We start from the raw sequence: 25,000 nt of genomic DNA, 5'->3' as shown, positions 1-25,000 counted from the left end.
TTCATTATCCATTCACTTAAGGCTCAGTAAACAAATCCCGAGGACCAATAAGGTTCCACCTTGCCATTGCGAGATATTGATAATTTTTGATTTTGTTTCCCACCGATGTGTGAATTTCCATTCGTGTTTCAGTGAGATTGACAGATTGTGATACATGGCTTAACCAGTCATAGTCAGATAATTAAGAATTAATTAGTAATTTTGTGAAGATGATTCTGTGTAGTCTTACCTTAGCAGAATGTGGTGTAGGTTAGTTAACAGCTTCGCTGTTCACATTTCCATTTCTGTTTACACAGAAAGTGTATAAGATGAGAATGTTATCCGTCTTTTAATGACGAAGTGCCTAATTACTGTCAGAGTATGATGGCGATAATCCATGAATGTTAAGTAAGCAGGTGGTTGTATCTGTACGCGCAGTTTCAAATCTCGAGGTCAGTCGATGTGGAAGATGAAGCCTTCTCAATATCGAGATAATTAGTGATAATAAAAAGATTTGATCGTGCTCGGGCTAAAGTAACGATTTGCATTGTTTATATTTTCCACATTGGCCACCCCAGGACCACGATATTTCCTAAAGAGGAAGACAGTAGAACGTTCTGTGGTCTTCAGTCATTTCAGACATCTCGGTCGGTATTGGAGGGAGATACAGGCTCGTAAAAATGAAGGAATTCCTCAAAAATCGCTTTTTTCTGAATGATGCACCTTGTTGAAGTTTTCATTATCTTGACAATAAAGTGTTTACATGGTCGATACTTCTGATTCGTGAGCTATGTTGTGTCTGACGCCCCCGTAGAGTTGAGGCTTGGGAGTTGTATATTCGCTGAGATATACGATCGGCAAAATGGGGAAAACCGCCAAAATGTCACTTTTCGCACCCTGGCGACCAACTTCGACAGCTCACTGTGCCTTATTGGGCTAAAATCTCGTGGAGAACTTTTGTCCTAATGTCTACCATACACGTGTCTACAAGCAGCCCAAAGTTCACCTCGCACCCCTTCCTCGGAACGAAAAGTGTTTTTAGGGCCTTTTCATAGGAAATGCCCACGGCCGAAGAGAGTCGGAGAGATCATTGATGAAAATCAGAAAAAGAACAGGGCCCAGAACGCCACCCTGAGGAACTCCAGCCTGGACAGGAAGAGGGGATGAAAGAACTCCATTGAGGGCCACATGTTGGCTGTGACAGGAGAGGAAGTCTGTGAGCCATGAGTGGAGATGGCCTTGAATACCAAAGGAAGAGAGTTTGGTGAGCAGGGCAGGGTGCCAGACCGTGTCAAAAGCACGCGATATGTCCAGGGATATGGCTCTGATTTCATGTCCGGCATTGAGGACCTCCATCCATTGTTGGGATAGCTGCAGCAGCATAGCCAGGGTCGAGTGACCTGGTCTGAAACCAAATTGATGATTGGAAATTAAGCCATTGGAGAAGAGGTAGGATTTAATGTCTGAAGCGATGATGGATTCTATAACCTTGCTGATGATTGGGAGAAGGCTGATTGGTCTGTAGTTGCAGGGATCTGTTTTTGCACCTTTTTTATGCAGGGTGGAAATGTTTGCTGATTTCCAAGCAGATGGCAGATGACCTTGAGCAAATGAGAGGGTGAGCAACAGCAGCAGAGCAGGTTTGTCGGACACGTGGGCTGATGCCGTCTGGACCTGTTGCAGAATCTGAGTCGAGGTTTGACAACAAACTCGCCACCTTGTCAGGAGAAAAGGACACAGAGTCCAGGAGCAGCAAGGTGCGACTGGGTAAGGTGGGTCCAGAAAGCGATGGGTTTCAGACACAAGACGAAGAAGCAAACATGGAGTTTTGGCATTCAGCCTTTCACATGCGGTATCAGCAGTGCGCACATTTGAGTTAAGGGAGGGGATGGAGGGCGAACATACACCAGAAGCAGATTTGATTAAATGCCACCAGAATTTGGAGTAGGAGAGAGGTTTGAAAGTTCAGACTTGAGCTTCGAATGATGATGTTTTCTGGCTCTCCTGAGGGTCGATACACACTTGTTCCGAGCTTTATGGAAGGAACTGAGAGGCAAAGGCAAGTTGTTTCAGGACAACTGCCTCACCACAAACTTCAGTGTTCCATGGGCGGGAGGAAGGGCAGGACAACTGAAGACGACAGGGGATAAATCTGTTTATGAGGGAGAGCAAGTTTCTTTGAAAGAATTTCCAGGATGAGTTGATGTTGGAGAAAGTAGTGATAGGAGATCAGTCTATGAGTTTGATGGCTGCTTGGAGACCCTGCCAGTCAGCTTAAGTGAATTGCCAGACTCGACGGCGGTGAGGTGGTTCTCTGATAACAGCCAGAGAGATGTCCACTTTGACAAGGATGTGGTCAGAAGAACAGCTTGGAGCGGAGGAAGAGTGGCAGATATTTTCAGGGAAATTTGTCAAAATCACATCCAGAAGAGCTAGAGTACCATTGGTTGAGATCCGGGTCGGAAAATTGACCGATTGAGTCGCAGAAAGCTTTTGCTGAAGTGCCATGACAGGTGAGAGAGGTACCCACACCGAGCCAACTGGCCTGATGACAATTGAAGTCACCACATATGAGGAAGAGAGAGTTCGGATGAAAGGATACAAGTTGGTCCATGTTTTCGAATAGTGAGGTGGAGATGGAGTCATCACTGTTTGGTGGACGGTACAGTACACATATAAACATGAGGTGGGAGTTGAGGGGAAGCCGTAGCCAGAGGTATTCCTGGGTGTGTTGGGGAAGTGAGGGCAGTGCATGGAGAGTGAGGAATGGAGTCTTTGATGAAGAGAGCAACTCCTCCCCCAGGACGAGGCTCAGGCCTTTGCCTGTTGTCTAGTGTGGGTTTTAAATGCTCCCACCTAGTTTTATGTAGAACCCATCACTTAAAAATGAAAATGTTGTTTGGGTGCATTTTATCTCCCTTCCCCTGACCCTGTCGTCCCTCCCCCTCTCCCATACTTACTTCCCCCCAAACCCTCTCTCTCTCCACCCTTCATGGACATCTACAGGAGGTCTCCACATGTTGTATTGTTGCGGGGCCGGGTATCGGCCGTGAGCACGACCGCTAGATGGAGCTGCAAGTTGGTCCGACCGATCGCCCGGAATGTATAGGTCGTCGCCCCGGATAAGTTCGGAGCCGACGGGTCCTCTATCTATCGCCAATAGATAGACCACGTGGGGTAGGGTCGATTGCCAATTTAAATTTACCTAAATACCCACGTGGTCCAACTACCAGGGAAATTCACCCTCGACGGAACTCGTACGAAAACGAGCCGCTTAGCGCGCTCGTTCCGTGTGCGATTCCGAGCGGTTTAATCGTCAAGAACCATCGGTCCAAATGTCCCCTTCGTGTCGTAACAGCTTTTACTTATTCTCAATCACGCGTCATATCAAACCAATGAAAGAAACACAAAACGAGCTGATACATTTAACAATCGGGGTATTTGTTCAACAATAATGGGGGGGGGGGGGAATTAGGGGAGCACGCAAGAGGCAGGGTTAAACCGAATATCAAGCAAGGCAAATAATATACAGGTGAAAATATAATATACAATTCACTACTTCGAGGACGGGCTCACGGACACATAAACACACACACACACACACACACACACACACACACACACACACACACACACACACACACACACACACACAAAAGAAATGGTGGCTGACGCCTTTATTTCGGTCTTCAGCTCGGAGGATAGTGGAGCCGAGGGGCAGGGTCTACCTTGGCAGCAATGCCAACCCTCCCGATTTCATCGGGAGGCTTCCGAAAATTCACCCAAACTCCCGCCCTTACGATCACTATCCTTATCCTCCCGAAATTTTGATATTTTTAAACTGTTCACTAATCAGAATGTACTAGTATGAGAATTGAATGAAAAGCATCGTCTGCTGCGTATAGCATGTGGTAACTCCATAACGTTCGCTGCTACCAAATTGTACATAAAAAATTGCAAATTCAAATGAGGAGCAGCGAAACATTGGGTCTGGATCTCGCTTATGCGATCATGCACTGAGATTTAGTGCATGCGGTATGTGTGCAATACAGTGCATGCGGTATGTATGCACAGTGTATATGCATGCGATACGCTCACTGCATGCAGCTGGGCCCCGTACCAGCCCGGCGGTCGCGACCACCGTGCGGTGTTTAATTTAACAGCCGCTAGAGTTCTACGAGTCGCGCTGCAGCTGTGGAACATCGACTTCGAAGTTACCGATGCTTCAAGCCCTCGATGTTGATTACGAAATGGCAGAAAAGAAGCTTACGAAGACCAAGAAATGGTCTCAGAAGTACAAGACCGAATACAGTCTCCAATACCCGTGTATTCGAAAGTCTGAAAGAGGAATTCATCATGCGTATTGTACAGTATGCAGCGTTGATATTTCAGTTGAGCACGGAGGTCGCGATGATATTCGGAAGCACGTTGGAAGCAAACGGCACACAGACATTGCAAAGGAGAGATCTTCGAGCACGAGTACCGGTACACTTCTGAATTATTTCACCAAACAAGGGACAAGCGAGGAAGAGGATGTTACCCGAGCGGAACTTCTCTTTAGTGGATTTATTGTGGAACATAACTTGCCCATATCAGTCTCAGATCATGCTGGACCTCTATTTCAAAAGATGTTTCCAGATTCAAAAGTTGCTTCAAAGTATGGATGTGCAAGAACAAAAACTTGCAAGATGTGCAAGATGTGCAAGAACAAAAAAAAAAAAAAAACAAGAACAAAAAAGAAAAAAAAAAAAAAAAAAAGAACAAGAACAAAGAAGAAAAAAGAACACTGGTCAACAATTTTTTACTTTCTGAATGTTGTCTAGATTTCTACAAGTGAATTAGGGTATTCTGGCACTGCTGAATCAGGAAATGGCATCCGTTTCTCTCCATCAGGTCAGGTTTTTGTGCTAAGTTGATTTGAAAAAATCAGATCTTGTGACAAAATCAATTACATTTTTGTGGCATTATCAGCTGATTTTTGTCAACACATATCATCCTAAACATGTTTTTAAGAAAAAAATGTTTTGCCAACAACATTTATTGATTACATGATAGAAACATCGATTACTGTCATCTGAATGGTGGGCATTGATAAAGGTAAGTACAAGTAAATTGCATGTTGCGTCACCACTGTTCAAACTTCAGGGCTTGAACTTCCGTTTCTTCGAACTCCTGGAATGTTCAGCGGCAGGGAGGTCTCTCTTCAGATTCCAACAGTAGTCAGCCATCATGACTGCGTCCCAGCGACCCTGATACCTGGTCTCCATCTCCTTCATGTCCTGATGGAATCTCTCCCCCTGCTCGTCACTCATTGAACCCAGGTTCTCAGGAAACCGGTTCATATGTGAAAATAGGTAGTGCATCTTGATGCTCATGTTGCAGCCCAGGTTTCTGAAAGCAGTCAGCATGTTGTTGACAAGTTCTGCGTAGTTTCTGGCCTTATTGTTGCCAAGAAAGTTCTTCACTACCAAAACAAATGTCTTCCACGCTTCCAGTTCCACTTCGTTCATTGAGTTTTTGAACTCTGGATCTCTGATGAGCTGACGGATCTGAGAACCATCAAAGATGCCCACTTTCAACTTCTCCATGGTCAATCCTGGAAAAGCCTGGCACAAGTAAGTGAAGCAGTCACCATCTTTGTCCAGAGCCTTGGTGAACTGCTTGATTAAGCCGAGCTTGATGTGCAGCGGTGGGAAGAGTATTCTGTCTCTGTCCACCAGAGGGTCGTTGATGACGTTCCTTTCTTTGCATGGCACCAATTCCTCCCGCACAGGCCAGTCCTTCTTCGTGTAATGCTGAGCACGGTCCCTACTATCCCACATGCACAGAAAACATGGGTACTTGGTGAAGCCAGACTGTTGTCCCAACAAAAAGTTCACCATCTTCAGGTCAACACAAATAAACCACTTATGCTGATCATAACCAATTTTCTCCAGCACGTACTTCACCGCTTCATACTTCTCCTTCAGTGTAGTCGAGTGAACGATGGGTACAGAGGCAAACTGGTTGCCGTTGTGTAGCAGAACACATTTCAGTGATCGCTTGCTGCTGTCAATGAACAGTCTCCAATCTTTGGGTTCGTGCTGTGGCACTCCAAGCTTGAGCAAAAGCGCATGTCATAAATTGGCGCATGTAGGTATTGTACATTCTTCAGAGTTCGTTATTTCAAGAAATACAACTTTTTTGTATCACATTATTACAAAATCTGCCCCATTAACTTTAGTTTTGATCCACGAACTTTATGCTTTGCCTCACCAATTTTTGGAAGATTTTGAGGTTTTATGACTTCAAACTGATCCCTTTTCGACATAATCACCTAGAACTATCGTACCTGAATACTTCTTGTCATTAAAATAATTATTTACAATCAAAACAATTATTTGACATGACATTTTACCCCCACCAACTTCTTCTAAAATGCTCCACACATGCGTACATGTGAACAAAAATGTAAAAAACGACATGTGGCCATATCTCAAAAACTTGACCTGATTGAACAAAACTAATGTGAGTTTTGGATTCAGCGCATCAGATTCGTCCTAAATCAGCTTAAAAATGCAGACAACAAATTTGTTGTTGACCAGTGTAATTGGTGAGTTGTCAAATGTTACTGCTTCATCTATTGCCGATATTGCTAGACTAGCTCCATTTAGCCTAGCTACAGACGGTAGCAATGACAGTGGTGAGGCCCAGCTATATCCTGTCCTGATTTCGTACTATGACAACAGTGCTGGGATTGTGAAGCAAGGTTTGCTAAGTTTGCCTGCGTGCAAACAAGATTCCACTGGAGAAAACATTTTCAAACTGCTTGATCATGAGTTCAGTGACAGGAAAATTCCGTGGGGAAATTGTGTTTCCTTTTGTGCTGATAATGCCTCTGTCATGGTGGGCAAGCACAAAGGAGTCGCTGCTTATATCCACAAACAAAATCCAGAGTGCTACATCATGGGATGCCCTTGCCATATGATGCACAATACGGCCAAGAAGACGGCTCAGGCCTTACCCATTGAATTAGATGACTTTCTCATCGATATTTACTACTACTTGGACAAAAGTAGTAAACGCGTCAAAGGAGTGAAAGCACTGCAAGAACTCTGTGATGCCCCGACACACAAGATTCTGAAGCATGTCGCAACAAGGTGGCTGTCCCTTGGTCAGTGCCTAGACAGGCTGATTGAACAGTGGGAGCCACTTCGCCTCTTCTTCAAAGAAGAAGTACGAAGAAAAATGCAACCAACTGTAGCCAAGACTCTAACAACGAGCAAGAAGGACGGCACTGTATCTACTGCCAGTACTGGCACTGCAGGATCAAGCACTAGTGGAGCAGCATATTCACCACTACCACTGCAGTATCTGCTGCGAAGAAGACAGCAGGGACAGCACCAAAACCAATGCTGAGAGCAGGTAGCATCACCGGCCCTTCATCACGTTCATCTACAAAGCAGATCCCTTCAGAGTCGAGAAAGACTGTGATAGTCCCATCTACAGGCAAAGAAGGACCCAAGTTAAGTTCTGCTTTTGCCAAATCACTTGATAGAAGCTCAGCAAAACCTTCGAATCAGAGGTCTTCTTCCTTGGCTGCACCTACCTCAAGCTCTCTCCTCAAACGTAAAATTGGATCTGGTACTACGAGTCTGACCTCTTCTGCTGGCAGTAAACGCAAGTGTGATCGCCCTGCGGCTAAGTGTACTACGAGTTCTACAACTAAAAGCGCATCTTCCTCAAACACTGTGCAGGAATCTAGAGAAAAACGTGTCAACAGGATGTTCTTGTCTCCACAAACAAAACTCTATTGTTTCTTCCTTCGATATGCTAACAAGCTTTTTGAGAAGGGGAATCTTCTGCTCCAAAGAGACGAACCCTGTATTCATCTCCTGCACGGAGAATTGAATGGTCTTCTGAAAGATATCTTCGTATGGTTTTTGAAACCATCGGTGTCATCGGTTGCTCTGGTAAATGTACCCTTCTCTGACAGAAATCATCAGAAGAATGATGAGGACCTCATGATTGGGAACGATGCCAAACTGTATATAAGGGAACAAAGGAGTCTCAAGAAATCCACCTTCACTCTGAGTGAGTCAGACATCCAAGGTTTCTTCAGTGCAGTTCGCTCATATTATGTGAAAGCCTGCAATTACATCTTCAAAACCTGGCCGCTAGATGATGAATTAGCCAAGCATGCTCAGGTGCTGGATGTTAAGCTACACCAAGAAGTGGGGTTTGACTGTGTGGAGTTTTTCATCAAGAAATTCCCCTGTCTGTTCAGTGGCGGTGATAGTGACATAGACAGTCTTGAGAGTGAATTCGCTCACTACCAGGCAGACGCCTCCATAGCTACAATTGCTACTGAGACAGTGAGAGTGGATGAGCAGTGGCATCGGATTTCACAGCTCACAGATCCCTGCACTGGTGCCAAGAAGTATCCTAATTTGAGCAAAGTGATGAAGGGAATCTTGGTCATTCCTCATTCGAACGCATCATGTGAGCGGGCACTCAGTCTTGTACGGAAGAATCATACTGAATTTCGTCCCAATTTGAGTGTCAAAACCCTGGAAGCTCTCTTAATTGAAAAACTAGCTCATAACACCCCTTGCTACCAGAGAGAATACAGCAAAGACATAATCAGAAGGGCTAAAAGAGCCACACAGCTGTCACTCAGCAAAGCTGCCATGGAAAAAGCAAGCAGCAGTAGTACCAGCCAGTAAGGTAAGAAAAATATTGCTTCTTTTGTGCTTTTTGTTAATCTTTGATTGTCCCCTAACTTACTAATATTAACATACATGTAACATTAAAAAGTGCACAATTTTCCCCTTTTTTTGTTCAAAAAGTGGGAATTCTTAACATGTTAAATGCTCCAACATAGGGCTCAGAGGGCACTAAGAGAGCGTCTAGAACCCCAGAGCTTCCAGGGCCCTAAGGCGGGCCCTGGACCCCGCCGCAAGGGTCGAGCGCTCCGCGCTCGAGATGTGCGCTTCGCGCACATTATTTGGTGTCGGTTGAAAATCCTCCCTAATTCTGATTTCCAAAAGTTGGCATCTCTGCAACTGTCCCTGGACTTTGTGTCCTTTTAGTCTGACAAAGTGGAGAGATTGCTGTCGCACCTCGACATAGATTCTGCAACTGGCCCAGACGGCATCAGCCCACGTGTCCTAAAAACCTGCTGCTCTGCTGTTGCTCACCCTCTCTCTGTTCTATTCACCGTCTCATTTGCTCAAGGTCATCTTCCATCTGCTTGGAAATCAGCAAACATTACTGCCCTGCATAAAAAAGGTGCAAAAACAGATCCCTGAAACTACAGACCAATCAGCCTTCTCCAAATCATCAGTTTGGCTGCGGAATCCATCATCGCTTCAGACATTAAAACCTTCCTCTTCTCCAATGGTCTGATTTCCGATCATCAATTTGGTTTCAGACCAGGTCATTCTACCCTGGATATGCTGCTTCTGCTTTCCCAACAATGGATGGAGGTCCTCAATGCCAGACATGAACTCAGAGCCATATCCCGAGACATATTGCATGCTTTTGACATTTTCTGGTACCCTGCTCTGCTCACCAAACTCTCTTCCCATGGTATCCAAGGCCATCTCCACTCATGTCTCGCAGACTTCCTCTCTTGTCGCAGCCAACGTGTGACTCTAAATGGAGTTCTTTCATCCCCTCTTCCTGTGCAGGCTGGAGTTCCTCAAGGTCGCGTTCTGGGCCCTGTTCTTTTTCTGGTTTTCATCAATGATCTCTCCGACTCTCTGGAAAATCCTCTTTGTCTATTTGCCGATGACTCCACCCTCTCTGAGTGTGAATTGCCTTCATGGTATGAAAGAAATGGTGATATATATCTATATATCAGTATTTATTTATTATTTCTTGCAGGCTCGATACAAAGCACAAAGAGAGCAAAGAAAGCTTCAAGTTGAACCGGCTATGAAATATCTTTTTGAGGTTCTATCAAAAAGATTGGGAATCGAGCAGACTGCTGTTGAGGAGTTCATTTTGGATTCGCTGTCAGTAAGTCTTGTTGTTTCCCAGATTGTGTTGTTTCTCTTTTTTTTAAGCAATGTCAAAACAATATTATTTGTTTTGCTTTATAAAAAAAAGTAAGTTTGATTGAAAGATAAACATTTTGTATTTCATTGTGATGCTACATTTTTGATGTCTATCTCATTTCCAGGTTTCATGTATTTAAATTTTTTTTTTTTTAATATATTGTTTCGATTCAACCTCTCATCAATTTCTGCGCAAAGACAGGTCGAAGAGTTGTGACCTTCTTTTACCAAGAAGCACAACCTCCGGGGATTGGTGAGTTTATCCGTTGGTTAGTTTAAACGGTGAAGTTTTTCTTGAAATCCTTTGGCAATTGCCGTGTTTGGACAAGCTGTGTCATCAAAGCAAAATAGTTTTTCTGACAATTTTGTTGAAAATAGTCATCAATTTATTGTGCGTGCCTGGGAAAGGTGAATGGGGCAGGTGAGCTTTGCTGTGGGGAGGGGGTTAGCTCGTATGCATTGAATCCAATTACATAGATTTATCTTGTTGCTTTATTCACATTTTCCATATCCCATTATTGTGGCTTGCAGCCACGTACAATCTCAAAGGAATAAGTAAATTCTGTGTAGTTTCTATGTGATGCAGTGTCGGTGTTTCATTGTATTTTTTGAAGTCTTTCACCTCTGAGCAGGCTCGTCCAGATTTGAATCTAGGCAGAGTGATAAACTGTCATCCTGGTGTCTCGTAGGCAGGGCGAGTCATCAATGTGTGTGATATCCCTTGGATGGATGTTAAACGAGGTGTTCCATCTGCTCGTATGAGTTGGTGAACTTTAAAGATCTGACGGGTATTCTTCGTGAAGAGTTGGGAAGCTATCGCTCGGTACCCTGGCCAAATTCCTTGAAGTCCTGCTCCATCCGACTGAGGGCACCCCATAGCTGCGCTCACAGCAGTGATGCAAACTGCAGACACATCAGGTCAGGTATGGGAACATGCGCAGAAGTAGCATGTCGCTGCGTCCACTTTCGCCGGTACTCCAGCGGCCTCCGTCTGGCCATCCTTCCAGGCAGATGCCTGGCCCATCCCCATCTTGAGTTGCCGACCAACCTGAAACCATGAGGGTCGTGGTCGGCCCATCGGCCGCCTCCACTCACGAGGCTCCCTCGCTGAGAGAATCTGGTGAGCAGGATCAGCGTCAGGAAAACGAGACACATGTCCAGACAGCCACAGCTGCACATGGACTACACAGGATACAAATCTCATCTGAGTCTCTCTTAGCAACCTCTCATCGAATACAAAGTCTGACCAGTGAGAGCATTGGATTCTCCGAAGAGATCTGGTACCGAAGGACTTCACTCTACATCTCAGATCCCTGGTCAGAATTCAAGTTTCACATCCATAGAGTAAGACTGGAAGTACCAAGGACCTCAGACTCGGACTTTTGTCATCCTGCATCGGTCCCGACAGCACCACACCCCGTGGTACAGTGAATCCATGACTCCCCAGATGTCTCTAAACCTCTCGCTCACAACATGCGGAGACACGAATGTCACTGCCAAGGTAAGTGAATCTCTCTACGACCTCAACATCCTCACCACAAACAGGTACAGACAAGAATGCAACATCCAAGATGCCATTGAAAGCCTGACTCTTAGTTTTGACACAGGAAACCCATAATCCCAAAGACTCCGACTCCTCATTCCGCACCTTGAGGACTCCCATCAGGATATGCAATGTCTCCACAATCTTTTGGGATATCCAGTGACTGCATCATCTGAGAAATCAAGGTGAGAGATCTCAAAACTTTCAAACGATGCACCGCAGCTTGATCTCTCCGACATCCTCCCCAGAATCCAGTCCATGCAAGCGCTGAAAAGTGTGGGAGCCAATACACACCCCTGAAAAACTCCAGTCACAATTGGAAATAAGTCAGACATGGAACCACCACACGTCACAGCACTCTCCGTACCAGAGTAGAGTTCAGAAATCAGATTGCTTAGTTCAGGTGGCACTCCACAAAATCTGAGAATCCGCAAGAGGGCATCCCGATTCCCAGAATCAAACACTTTGCAGAGATCAACATAGGCTTCAAGCAGTCCCTGCCAAAACTCTCGTCTGCGTTTGGTGAAGACCCGGAGAGCAAGAACATAACCTCTTGACCTCTTTGGGATAAAGCCCGACTGGTGTGGGCTCTTGTGCTCAAACAGATGGTGGCGAACACTATCAATAATTATCCGAGCAAAGACGTTGCAAGGCATTGAGAGCAGTGTCAACCCTCGGTAGTTGGGATCATGCCTGACGACCACCCTCCCTTTCCTTCGAGGGACAACAAGGCTCCCCTTCCCATCAGTTAGGCTGATGCCTTTGCTCCAAAGAGAACTGCGTGCAACCACATGAGTACTGCCTTTTCACCAGCATTGAAAAGTTCAACATGAATGTCACAGATCCCAGGAGCTTTACCCCCTTTCAAGTAGGTCAACACAGCCTGTCTTCCCACAACCTAAGACGGTTCACAGTTGATTGTAGGGTCAGCAATAAGGACAGTAACACCCATGACATCCAACTCACCAGCTGGTGTATCATCCTGGTACAGTTTCTCAAAGTAACCGGCCCAGCGGGCCTTCATTTCAGACTCCTCTATCAAGCTCCACCACTCTCTGCTCTAACTGCAGTACACCGAGGGACGGGCTTGGAGGAACGCAATGAAAGAATTCCTTTGCAAGCAGGACGATAATCACCTGACCACAGGTGATGCTCTACCCCCTCACAGATTCCTTACACATAGACCTCCTTGTCCGCCCTCAGCGCACGTACAGTTTTATCTCAGCTCCACCATTAGGCCTGGCACTGCAACTCTAGTCAATGGTATTCATTGTCCCTTGAGAGACAAAATTCTTCTTCACCCTTCGGTGTGTTCCAAGACATCCACTGGCAACATCAAGGACCGTGTTACTGAAGGCACTCCACAACTCTTCAGGATTCCCTGAAGCACCCAGACCCCCCCCCCCCCAAATCCCTCTCATCCTTGAGCCTGCCAATATCCAGCCTTGGCTGGTTGGCACCATTCTCCCAGATTAAAGCTGAAACTTCAGAGTTGCTAAAACAAGCCTGCAGTTGGTTTTGAGGAACTGAGCACTCCGGTAGACCCTCAGTTCTGAATCATCCTCCAACGACCATCAACGAGCACATGGTCAGTGTTCTTTGCCACATCACCAGAGTTGGAACACCAAGCCCAGTAATGATCCTGTGGGCGCTGAAACCATGAACCAGCCACCCCTAAACAGCCACATGCTGCATATCAAATGTATCAAATGAATGATCATGTCATCTTCAAGCTGAAACACAGCAAGAAGAGGAGTGGGAAAGTGGGAATGAAAACAGAAAAGGAACAAATCAACTGACGAACAAAAAGAGGTGATGGAGAGGTGGAAAACAAAATCACAATAACCTGGAAAAGTTGGAGTACTTCGGAACGGGGTCATTTGGGGTGGAAGAGATCATTCGTACGGATGGGGGGGGGATGAGCTGAAGTCATGGGAATGGGCTGTATTGAAGTGCTGGAGGGAAGAATGGGATTGAATAGATTGGAGAAGTTGGTTGTTCAGGTGAGAGAAAAGAAGAACAAATGAGTGGAGGTGAGGAGTGAGCCTGGATATTCAGAGTTTAATAAGAAGAGGGTTACTGGCAGACCATGTGCACCCTGCAGAATCCTGGGAGGGAGAGAGCCAAGATAGGGCAGACGGTGAAAGACCAAAAAGGTGGCGGAAGACTACAGAGAGGCCAACAACCTGTCTCCGATGAAACGATAACAGGCCTGGACACTCAGCTTCATCATGGGAGATCCCGATGATTTTGAGGGCCTTGCTTTCCATGACGTCAAGTCGGGCAAGATGTGAGTCAGGGTTGCCAGTCAAAAGGTGGGAGCAGTCCTCCATCAAGCTGCGAAGGAAGGCCTTGTAGTTTGTCTGAAGTTCAGATTGTCCAAGGACAGAGCTTTAACAATGGAGGATGACCAGTTGGTGCCTGCCTTTGGAGGCCCTCTTGGAAACATGGGCTATCCAAGAACGATCATGGCTGATGGTGAGGCCAAAAATTTGAGTGGCTTAACGTCTTCAAGATCCTTATTGAGGAAGTTGATGGGATGGTTAGCTCAGCAGCCCTTTCGGAGACACACTGTGAGTGTATGGGATTTGTCAGGGTTGAAAGACATATTCCAAGTGTTGGCCCAGCTCCTGATTCTCTCAAGTTCTGCAGAGAGGGAAGAGGCTGCTGCATGCCTGCTTGTCTGAAGGATGAGAGATGATGATACAGCAGAGGGTGCAATCATGAGCAAAGATATATGTGCAGGATTTTCCATGAAATCAGAAAGATATAATTGATAAAGATGAGTCAGGTCTAATTTTGAAGAGACAAACATATGCTGCCTGAGGGTATCCAAACAGCTGAACCCTTTTTGGCCATGCAGAGCAGTCCAGTATACTCTGGCCTCATCAATGACACATTCTGTTGCTGCCATTTCACTATCTCTTCCAAAATCAACAAGGTGGGGAAGGTTTCCTATCAGTCCCAGAGAAACCTGTGCCGCTCTTCTTTTCACAGGAACACAGGCATAATCCCAACTGACTGGAAGAGGGGCCTTGTTGTCCCTCTCTGGAAAGGGAAGGGTGATCGCCAAGACTGCAACAACTACCGAGGGGTGACGCTGCTCTCAGTGCCGGGCAAGGTCTTTGCTCGGATAATTCTTGATAGGGTTCGCCACCATCTGCTTGAGCACCAGCGTCCAGAGCAGTCAGGCTTTACACCAAAGAGGTCAACGATTGACCGTATCCTTGCACTTCGTGTCCTCACCGAACGCAGACGAGAGTTTCGGCAGGGGCTGCTTGCAGCCTATGTTGATCTCTGTAAAGCGTTCGATTCAGTGAATCGGGATGTCCTCTGGAGAATTCTTGGTCTTCGTGGGGTGCCACCGAAACTGATCGATCTGATGTCTGAACTCTACTCTGGTACTGAGAGTGCTGTGGAGTGTGGTGGTACCATCTCTGACTTATTTCCAGTTGTTACTGGAGTTCGTCAGGGATGTGTACTTGCCCCCACACTTTTCAGCACTTGTATGGACTGGATTTTAGGGAGGATGTCGGAGAGATAAAGTTGCGGTGCATCGTTTGGCAATGTCAAGATCTCGGACCTTGATTTTGCAGATGATGCAGTCATCTTTGCGGAGACTTTAGACATCCTCTTGGGGGCCCTTGAGGTGCTGAATGAGGAGTCGGAGCCGTTGGGATTACGGATTTCTTGGGTCAAAACTAAGATCCAGGCTTTCGGTGACATCTTGGATGCTGCTGTCCTGTCTGTGTCTGTTTGTGGTGAGGATGTTGAGGTCGTGGATAGATTCACTTACCTTGGCAGTGATATTCATGTCTCCGCAGGTTGTGAGCCGGAGGTCAATAGACGTCTGGGTCGGGCCTGGGGAGTCATGGATTTACTGGACCATGGGGTGTGGCGCTGCCGGTACCTGTGCGGGAGGACGAAAGTCCGAGTCTTCAGGTCCTTGGTACTTCCAGTCTTGCTCTATGGGTGCGAGACTTGGACTTTGACCAAGGATCTGAGACGGAGACTTAATTCCTTTGGTACCAGGTCTCTTCGAAGAATCCTTGGCTATCGCTGGTCGGATTTTGTGTCTAACGAGCGGTTGCTGAGAGAGACTCGGATGAGATTTGTTACCTGCATAGTCCGTGAGCGTCAGCTGCGGCTGTATGGACATGTGGCTCGTTTTCCTGACGCTGATCCTGCTCACCAGATTCTCTCAGCGAGGGAGTCTCATGAGTGGAGGAGGCCAGTGGGCCGACCACGTGCCTCATGGTTGCAGCAGGTTGACCATCATCTCAAGGAGATGGGGATGGGCCTGGCATCTGCCTGGGGGATGGCCAGACGGAGGCCCCTGGAGTACCGGCGGAAAGTGGACGCAGCGACGCGCTGTTCTGGCACATGCTCCCATACCTGACCTGACCTCTTCTTTTCCCCTTCTGAATGAGTAGCTCACTGTGTCACATCCACACAACACATATGTGCACAGAAGTGTGGCTGCGACATCAAGAGGATTTTCTGGTACTTCTTGCTCAACACTTCTACCAGCTCATGAATAGGTAGGTATTGATTCTGCCGTTGTATCCAGAGTTCTTGCAATGTGTTCAAGCAGCAGAAGTGATATATACACAGCATAATTATGTCTGTATCTGTTGCATGCACAACAGCTCAATGGTGATCAGGATATTCCACACAATATGCAAGATGAGCAATAATCCTTGTGTCTGCCTCTTCATGTTCTTCACAAGGTAAGTCCAGAACTGAACTTGATGCTGATGTGATGGAAAGAGTGTGACCTTTGTTTTCCATCATACCACCAAGAATGATGGTCACTCCATCCGGAATAGCTTCAGGACTCTCACAAAGGGAAGTGCCAATGAAGTTCTGAAGATTTCCTTTATTTCTTGGATTCTTCATGAGTAAATTCCAGTCCGGAATTTCTAGACTCTTGGATGGTGAGAATTGTCTTGCCTGGTCTGTCTGGTTTCTCCTCTGCTGCTCATGACCCTTCAAAGTATGGCTATCATCAAAATCATACTGATCACCAATGATGTTGACACAGTTGCACATTTCAGGTTTGAACTGAAGGAGCTTGCGAAGATACAGCTGGGGAAGTTCACCAAATGTTTTTGCACCCATTTTTTGGTATTTATTTACAAATGCCATTGTGTCTACCAGATAAACTGTGTATAGGTCACTCTGTGGTAATGATGGCAGCTGTAAAACAACATCCTGCTCAGCTTCAGCAATTAGCACTGCCACGAAATCAGACTTGTTGCCTTTGCGCATTACAAACCCCTGTGCTAAGCGTGGATCAACCTCAAACAGGGATGATGGATAGTCTGTCCACTCATGGGAAAATGCAATCTGTCTTGTGACTGGGTCGGCATCTCGATAGAAACACAGCACACGTGTAGTTGCAGTCTCATCTTGATAGATCCTGATTAAACTCTGTTTCCTTGATGGGTTTGATTTCTTCTGTGAGGAGAAAGTTACCAGCTTCAGTGGTTCAATCTTAATAGAGACCACCTCTTCTGCTTTCATAATGGCTTCCATGCCCTTAGCTTGAGCATGGACCAAGTCTTTTGAAGCATCCTTCTCACCAGTTGCTCTATTGAGCAGATCCACTTGGTTGTTACACTGGAATGGGTTTATCATCTGCTGGCATATCACTTTCTTGATCTCCTCAACATGCATATGTTCTTCTGTTGCCTGCTTATGTGTTTCTCCATGATGAGTAGATTCCTGTTGGCCTAGATTAGCCATAGACTTTATGTTCTCTGATACAGCTGTGAGAAATGGTGCTGTCTTCACATATTTATCTCGAGCAGCTGGTGCCTGAGATATGCCTTTGAACAGAGATGTCTTCCCTTCATTGTTGTATGTCTGCTCCAGGGCCATGTCACTCCAAACACCATTGAATTTTCCTTTGGAAGAGTGAACTGTGAAGTACCCAACCTGGATCTAGCAAACCTTAACCGAACTGTGTTCAATAGAGTAAGAAGATTTTGGGGGTAGGGGTAACTTTGGTTGACAAAAATGTTAATTTTCTCTTTAAAAATTGATAGAACTCACTCAAATTTGCTGTTTTAATTAGCCATGGATACCATGTTCATATCACATTAAGAGAAATTAGTATTCTAATGCAGCATCTGCCTATGATAAGAAAAGTTCTAAAGGCCATCTTCAAAAAACGTTATTTTTAAGGCATTTTTCACAAAATTATGTACTTTTACGAGGTTTACTTCCACAAAGGCAATTTTTTTTGTCATTTTACAATGCACTGATTGAATTCTTACATTTAGTTCACATTTATTTTTCATGAATGTGATTTTTTAATTTTTTTAGAAATTTTATTGACAATTGCTGTTTTATCAAATTTTTCAAATCTTCCTCAAACAAAAACGTCTGCCAAAATTTTTCGCAAGAGCTTATGAATTGCCAACATTGGTTTTCATGAACTGCAAACATATATCTAAACATCCTGGGGGTGTAAAATTTTATAGCAGAGGCTGTAAGGTCCAACCCTAAAACAGCCTCGTACACAGGTTGGCTCCCGGACTAGCAAGTCAATTCTCAGTTGTTTTCAAACAAGAGAAAATGTTGCCCCTCTTTTTGGCCGACCCAGCAAAAGACTGCACCGCCGGTCTCGTCCTATATTTCATGAGACGCACAAATGACATTGCTTTGTCCGTCAAGAATGTACGTGAGGTAATCATTTAAAAATGGTCAAGATTTACTCCACGAACAAAACTTAACAATCTTTATCATTAATTTAATTCATCACACTCTGTATAATTTGAGGAGTGTCTGTTTGTTTGTTTATTTGTCTTTGTACACTTCCAAACAGCTGGACGTCATGAGTTGAAAACTGGTGGTTGTGCAGTTCCTATGGAAAGTAGACATCCTCTTCCCAAATTTTCACCTGTTGTTGCCTGATAGCCTGGAATGAAATCACATTAAATCAGACTTTCCACCTTTATAAACACATCGTAACCCACGACCTCCAAGTGATAAAGTTTTCCCCACTTTCCCACACTTATTGTGCTGTTTGGTGTAATGCTAGGGAGTGACGGTAAACCATCAGTAAGTTTAACAATGCACCTAACCCCAACAGGAAGTGTATTTCGGTGAAATCGATTGCACCAAAGATGTGTTACGAGGAGCAAGAATGAAAATTTCAAACATCTACTACCCTGCCATGGACGTCAGTGACAAATGGGGTGAACTCAACAACTCCAAATCTGGAGAGAAAACGAAAAAGACTTTCAAAGATAGCATATTGAGCTTCATTTCGTTTTTGGATGGTATGTTATGTTTTTTTTTAATACCTCTTAAACATCAGCAGAATATCATCTGACTGTAGACTTTTTGTGTGCGTGGTGTTGGCTTAATGGATAGGGTGGTGGTCTGGGGATCCTCGGATCCTGAGTTCATAATCCCACTCGGCTATTGAATTAATACCAGGTGGGGTTGACTCTGCCTGTCATCCTTCCGAGGTCGGCAAAAATGAGTGGTACCCCAGCATGCTGGAACCCTGTGTCAGAGTGGTGACCCGTCCAGGATTGTGTCCAATAGTTGAGAAGACTGCTTAGGTAGCACCAACACTCCACACAGAGTCTGGTCCTGATAGATGGATGGATGGATGGATGGGAGACTTATTCTGGTGCTCTGCATTTGATGTTTGCATCCATAGAACAGCGGTTCCAGTTAAAACTTCATCTGAGCCTAGCTCGTGGACTTATTGTGGAACTTTGTGAGTGAGGTTCATTTTTAATAATGGCATAATACACATTCTGAGATGTGGAGGAACACGATGGAGTTCAGTGGAGGAACAACTGGAGGAAATCGAATTCATCGACGCACTACCGGAGGAGACTCTCCACAAACACCACATTCATTTGCAGAAAACGAACATGGCAGACAGCATTTGTCACCCACTTACATGAAAAAGGACACACTTAGTCACTTTATTCAAATATTTGGTCAGATTTGAAAAATTGCATCGCACCAACAGTGTTTTGGTGTTGAAAGTTTGGTGTTGAAAACAATGGTGCTCACCATACATCGTCTGATTAACTAATTATAGATTTGTAATTTGGTTTGGAGAAACAGAACAGAGTGCAAATGATGTCATAATAAATTAAGAATTACAATGCTTTGCACGGTGCGTTATAATATGGAAGATAATGACAACTTCATTGGTTCATCCATCCCAGTGATGAGCATGGATTTTGCTTCCCATTTTGATCTCCACAGCAGGTAAGATGTGCATTGAGTGTTGAAAATGACAGAAACAAGATCGTTCAGCAGCTTTGACATTAATTAATAACTCGCAAAAAGACCCGTCCCCAATTAAAGTTGAAGTTAATGGATCAATTTAAATTATTTCATGGACTTTAAAAAGGTTAATTGTGTTGTGTTCAAAAAACAATCTGCCCTTTTCAATTTGAGACCAATTGGTCGTCCTTGTTTGCCAAGAATTGCGACATTGGTTACTTTGAGTTTCAAAGTCAGATCGGTGACTTGCTTCCAGGTACCATGTAAACCTGCACTACCTGTTCCCTGGTCAGGTGAAACATTATTTTAGACTGAAACATTATGGTTATGAAATGAAGTGTAATTTTCTAATCACAAATAATGGAAAATGAGCAACAACATAACGAAAGTTCGCAAAACAAAGGGCTATAAAGGTGTGTAGCCCCTAAGTTAAGTGGGGGATACCTGTACTCAGAAATGACAATTATAAACAATTCCCATTTTACTCTTGAAGCCATTCCCATGACGATATCTGATTTTAGGTGTATAAGCATTAACCTCACACTGTCTCAATACATTACCAAACATACGCATTGATAATTGGCGATTCGAGGTTTTGTGGGTCAGCAGTGGAACTAAATGACAAGGGGCCATGGGATGGGGGGGGGGGGAGGTGAATGCAAATGAGATGGAAGGATTTAAAAGTGCACAAGTTGTGCATGTCATAAAAGTGCTGAGAGGAGGTTGACATTGGGAGCGATAGCACGTCGGAGAAGTGACCGATCGGGCAACAGTGGTGAATGATAAACTTTGACACTGACAATGTCTTGATGGCTTTGACAGCATGAAGAGTGGCTTCCAATACAGTGGGCTCAACCAGATGAGTGCTGGAGGCTTTTCACATATTTGTTGAATACCACATAGGCAAACCACCACATATTTGAAGAGTTTATATTTGTACATTTCCTCCCTTCCGCAATGACTGTAAAAGTTTGATAGTATTTTCCTTTGATTTTGAAAACGAAGCACCGGTGTCCTGATTCCTTGGCCAGGAAACTGCTCTGGCTTTGACCGACCCACATTGACTTTTCCAGGCGCTGTCCGAAGCATTGAAGGTGTTCCGGAATTGCAAAGGCCAAGCGCAATAGACCTGAACCGATTTCAATAATTCGATGATATTACGGCTGCTGCTCATGATCCTCAGTTGCTGCCTGAATTCGAAGGCATCTTGTTGATTTGGCATCAACAGATATATCAGGTCAGGCAGATGCTTTGATGAGATTTTTTTTTTGAAAATAAATCCCTATTTTAACAATGATTTTGTTAATATTACCGATGATGATAATAGAACACATCGACACCGGTGATGTTAAAAAAATTTTTCCCTGATTAACTTTTTGCCATTATTTTGTGATTCTATCTATCTTGATGATGCATTGAAGGTACTCATGAGGCTTGTTGTCTTCCATAATGTGGAAAAATCTATTTAACTTCATAAATATGAGATCTGATATTCTATCTTGCTTCTCAGGTGTTGACGGAGAGCGAACATGTCCGGAAGGAAGCAGATAACTCTGGCCCGTTGACGGAGCTGGAGTATTGGAGGTTCATGTCGGTGAAGTTGAACTCGATTATAGAGCAAGTTGAAGGGCCGGATTGCCGCACCGTTTTGAACGTCCTCCTTGCAGCACGCTCCAAGCTCATCAAGGTATCTGTAAATGTGACCGGTGTTTTAAATTCTGCAACTCTGTTGTCCAAAATTATTCTGTGTTTCTCTGTAAGCAACGCCGGTTGCTGTGTTGACTTCCGGTTCCGGTTTTGAGCGGCAAGAGGTCTCCTTCGGGGCTCCCTGCTGACATTCTCAAAGTCAAGTTCCGGTTGTTATTTGTCCCGTTTTAACTGTTTAATTTTCTCACCTACATGTTAATGTGTGTTCCTAGTTCGGTTTTGTTTCAAAAATCATGCTATTTTGTGAGTATTTATGTCGACGTTCTCACCTGGTGTTTGAGGCCTAGTCCTAGGCTTGAGGCCTACCGGTTCCACTTGGTGTTCGATCGTTTTTTTTTTTTGTTTGTTTGTTTTTTCTCCCCATTACCTTCAATTTCTATCCTCCCCATTACCTTCAATTTTCATCCTCCCCACTTTCCAAACATCCCCCATTCTCCCAACTAATCTCTTTCTTATCTCAAAAAAAAAAAATAAAAATAAAAATAAAAACCCAACAACAACAACAACCTTCTCCCGATTCTGCTACTTCTTCCTCTTAACTTCCTCCTCGTCTTCCTCGATTTCTTTTTTTTTTTTTTTACACTTCCATGACCTAATCTGTTGAACTCTCTCATACATTAATATTAACAACAAAAACGATCTTATAATGCTTCATCTTCCTCTCTCACACATGTGGTACTCTTTACTGTTTCACAATGCACTACTCTTCTGCTATTTTAACAGACTGCTCTCATTTCGAGCTCTCCTTCATTCCTTGCCTAAAAAATCCAACTATTACAGCGCTTCTTCTCTCCATGCTCTGAATTCGCCTTCATTGCATCCATCAAGAATTGTGTTAAATCGCATCTCTGACCTAAAACTTTTAAAAACCACAGTTTGCCATGGATGCTCGCTTTCCATCAACCATTCTTTTTTCCAACTTCAGTGCCAACTCACCCCCTCACCCCTCACTCTCACTCTCAAAGCAACCATCCCACTCTTCTCCCTCCAAGCCTCCCTCTCACCTCTTTCAAAAATTCCCCCTCACTCTTCCTTCTCTAAGTTGCCCCCTCTCATCCAACAACCTGCCTCCCTCCACTGCCCTCTCACCTCCATCTCTTCACTCCACCTCCTCAAACCCTCAACTGCCATCTTCCTTGTCTCTTGTCCCCCCTCTCTCACAGCACCACAGAGCCTTTTCTCCTCCTCATTCGGCCCCCTCCCCTCGCTATTCTGCAATACCCCACACTCCTTCTCCAACCCTCCTTACCCCCCCCCCTCCTCCCCCCTCCCCCCCTCCCCCCCCCCCTCCACCACCTGCACCAAAAGCCTCCTCCCCTACCTCTTCATTAAAAGTGTGGACCTCAAATATCCGGGGCCTTCGCTCAAACCTTTCAGATCTTTCCATGCAGGTTGCCACTGACAAACCAGACATTATCTGCCTAACAAAAACTTTCCTCTCCCAAGACGTGTCTGACTCCCAAGTATCTCTCCCTGGTTACTCCCTCTTACGGTATGACAGACCTGAGCCTCGTCCTGGTGGAGGTGTTGCTCTCTTCATCAAAGACTCTATTCCTCACTCTCCCTGCACTGCTCTCACTCCCCCACACCCCCAGGAATACCTCTGGCTTCGGCTTCCCCTCCACTCCCACCTCATGTTTATATGTGTACTGTACCGTCCACCGAACAGTGATGACTCCATCTACACCTCACTCTCCGAAAACATGGACCATCTTCTATCTTCTCATCCAAACTCTCTCTTCCTCTTATGTGGCGACTTCAATTGTCATCACGCCAGTTGGCTAGGTGTGGGTACCTCTCTCACCTGCCATGGGACATCAGCAAAAGCTTTCTGTGACTCATTGGGACTGACTCAATCGGTCAACTTCCCGACCCGGATCTCAACCAATGGTACTCCATCTCTTCTGGATCTGATTTTGACAAATTTCCCTGACAATATCTGCTGCTCTTCCTTCGCTCCAATTGGTTCTTCTGACCACGTCCTTATTAAAGTGGACATCTCTCTGGCTGTTATCAGAGAACCACCTCACCGCCGTCGAGTCTGGCATTTCACTCAAGCCGACTGGCAGGGTCTCCGAGCAGCCATCAAACTTACAGACTGGTCTCCTATCACTACTTTCTCAAACATCAACTCATCCTGGGAATTCTTTCAAAGAAACTTGCTCTCCCTCATGCACAGATTTATCCCCTCTCGTGTTCAGTTGTCTTACCCTTCCTCCCGCCCTTGGTTTACTGAAGCTTGTGGCGAGGCAGTTGTCCTGAAACAACTTGCCTTTGCCTCATGGAAAGCAAACCCAACTGAGGGCAATCTCAGTTCTTTCCACAAAGCTCGGAACAAGTGTGTAGCTACCCTCAGGAGAGCCAGAAAACAACATCTTTCTCATCTCAAGTCTGAACTCTCAAACCTCTCTCCCTCCTCAAAATCCTGGTGGCGTTTAATCAAATCTGTTTCTGGTGTATGTTCCCCCTCCATCCCCTCCCTTACCTCAAATGGCCGCACTGCTGATTCCACACGTGATAAAGCTGAATGTCTAAACTCGGTGTTTGCAGCTAAATCTTGTGTCCCAAACCCATCACTATCTCTACCCACTTTACCCAGTCGCACCCAACTGTCCCTGGACTCTGTATCCTTTTCTCCTGACAAGGTGGAGAGCTTGCTTTCAAACCTCGAGTCAGATTCTGCAACCGGTCCAGACGGCATCAGCCCACGTGTCCTCAAAGCCTGCTCTTCTGCTCTTGCTCACCCTCTCTCTGTTCTATTCACCCTCTCATTTTCCCAAGGTCATCTGCCATCTGCTTGGAAATCTGCTAACATCACTGCCCTGCATAAAAAGGTGCAAAAACAGATCCCTGTAACTACAGACCAATCAGCCTTCTCCCAATCATCAGCAAGGTTATGGAATCCATCATCGCTTCAGACATGAAATCCTTCCTCTTCTCCAATGGCTTGATTTCCAATCATCAATTTGGTTTCAGACCAGGTCACTCTACCCTAGATATGCTGCTACTGCTCTCCCATCAATGGATGGAGGTCCTCAATGCCAGACAGGAAATCCGAGCCGTATCCCTGGACATATCACGTGCTTTTGACACAGTCTGGCACCCTGCCCTACTCACCAAACTCTCTTCCCATGGTATTCAAGGCCATCTCCACTCATGGCTCGCAGACTTCCTCTCCTGTCGCAGTCAACGTGTGGCCCGAAATGGAGTTCTTTCATCCCCTCTTCCTGTGCAGGCTGGAGTTCCTCAAGGTAGCGTTCTGGGCCCTGTTCTTTTTCTGGTTTTCATCAATGATCTCTCGGACTCTCTGGAAAATCCTCTATTTCTCTTTGCCGATGACTCAACCCTCTGCCGTACCATCTGTCATCCCTCAGACCGGCAAGCAGCAGCTTCTTCGCTCACTGCAGATCTGGATAAAATCACAAACTGGTCCAACACGTGGAACATGTCTTTCAATCCAGACAAATCT

General features: G+C 45.2%; 2 protein-coding genes across 35 annotated transcripts in view; one reads left to right on the top strand and one right to left on the bottom strand.

The window, feature by feature from the left end:
* The window catches only part of LOC147021573 (dynein axonemal heavy chain 8-like), a 238,149-nt gene that overhangs the window by 116,890 nt on the left and 96,259 nt on the right, over positions 1 to 25,000 (bottom strand). The gene's annotated exons all lie outside the window — the stretch shown is intronic.
* LOC147021576 (dynein axonemal heavy chain 8-like) overlaps positions 1 to 25,000 on the top strand; it is a 165,600-nt gene that overhangs the window by 74,077 nt on the left and 66,523 nt on the right. For 6 of the 15 annotated variants that reach the window (XM_085891664.1, XM_085891651.1, XM_085891643.1 and 3 more), the window contains one exon: positions 9,847 to 9,981. In XM_085891664.1, coding sequence (XP_085747790.1) covers positions 9,847 to 9,981 — 135 coding nt within the window. Of the gene's footprint in view, positions 1 to 9,846; positions 9,982 to 10,144; positions 10,273 to 18,661; positions 18,852 to 20,897; positions 21,062 to 21,334; positions 21,535 to 25,000 lie in introns of those variants that run through there. The other 9 variants (XM_085891645.1, XM_085891647.1, XM_085891658.1 and 6 more) reach the window with 8 other exon arrangements.

Source organism: Eptatretus burgeri, chromosome 8 (assembly GCF_056783735.1).
Source record: "Eptatretus burgeri isolate ZD-2024b chromosome 8, Ebu_testis_v1, whole genome shotgun sequence".
Taxonomy (NCBI): Eukaryota; Metazoa; Chordata; class Myxini; order Myxiniformes; family Myxinidae; genus Eptatretus; species Eptatretus burgeri.
The sequence above is the reverse complement of the archived record's forward strand: the minus strand, read 5'-3'. Positions and strand labels throughout refer to the sequence as shown.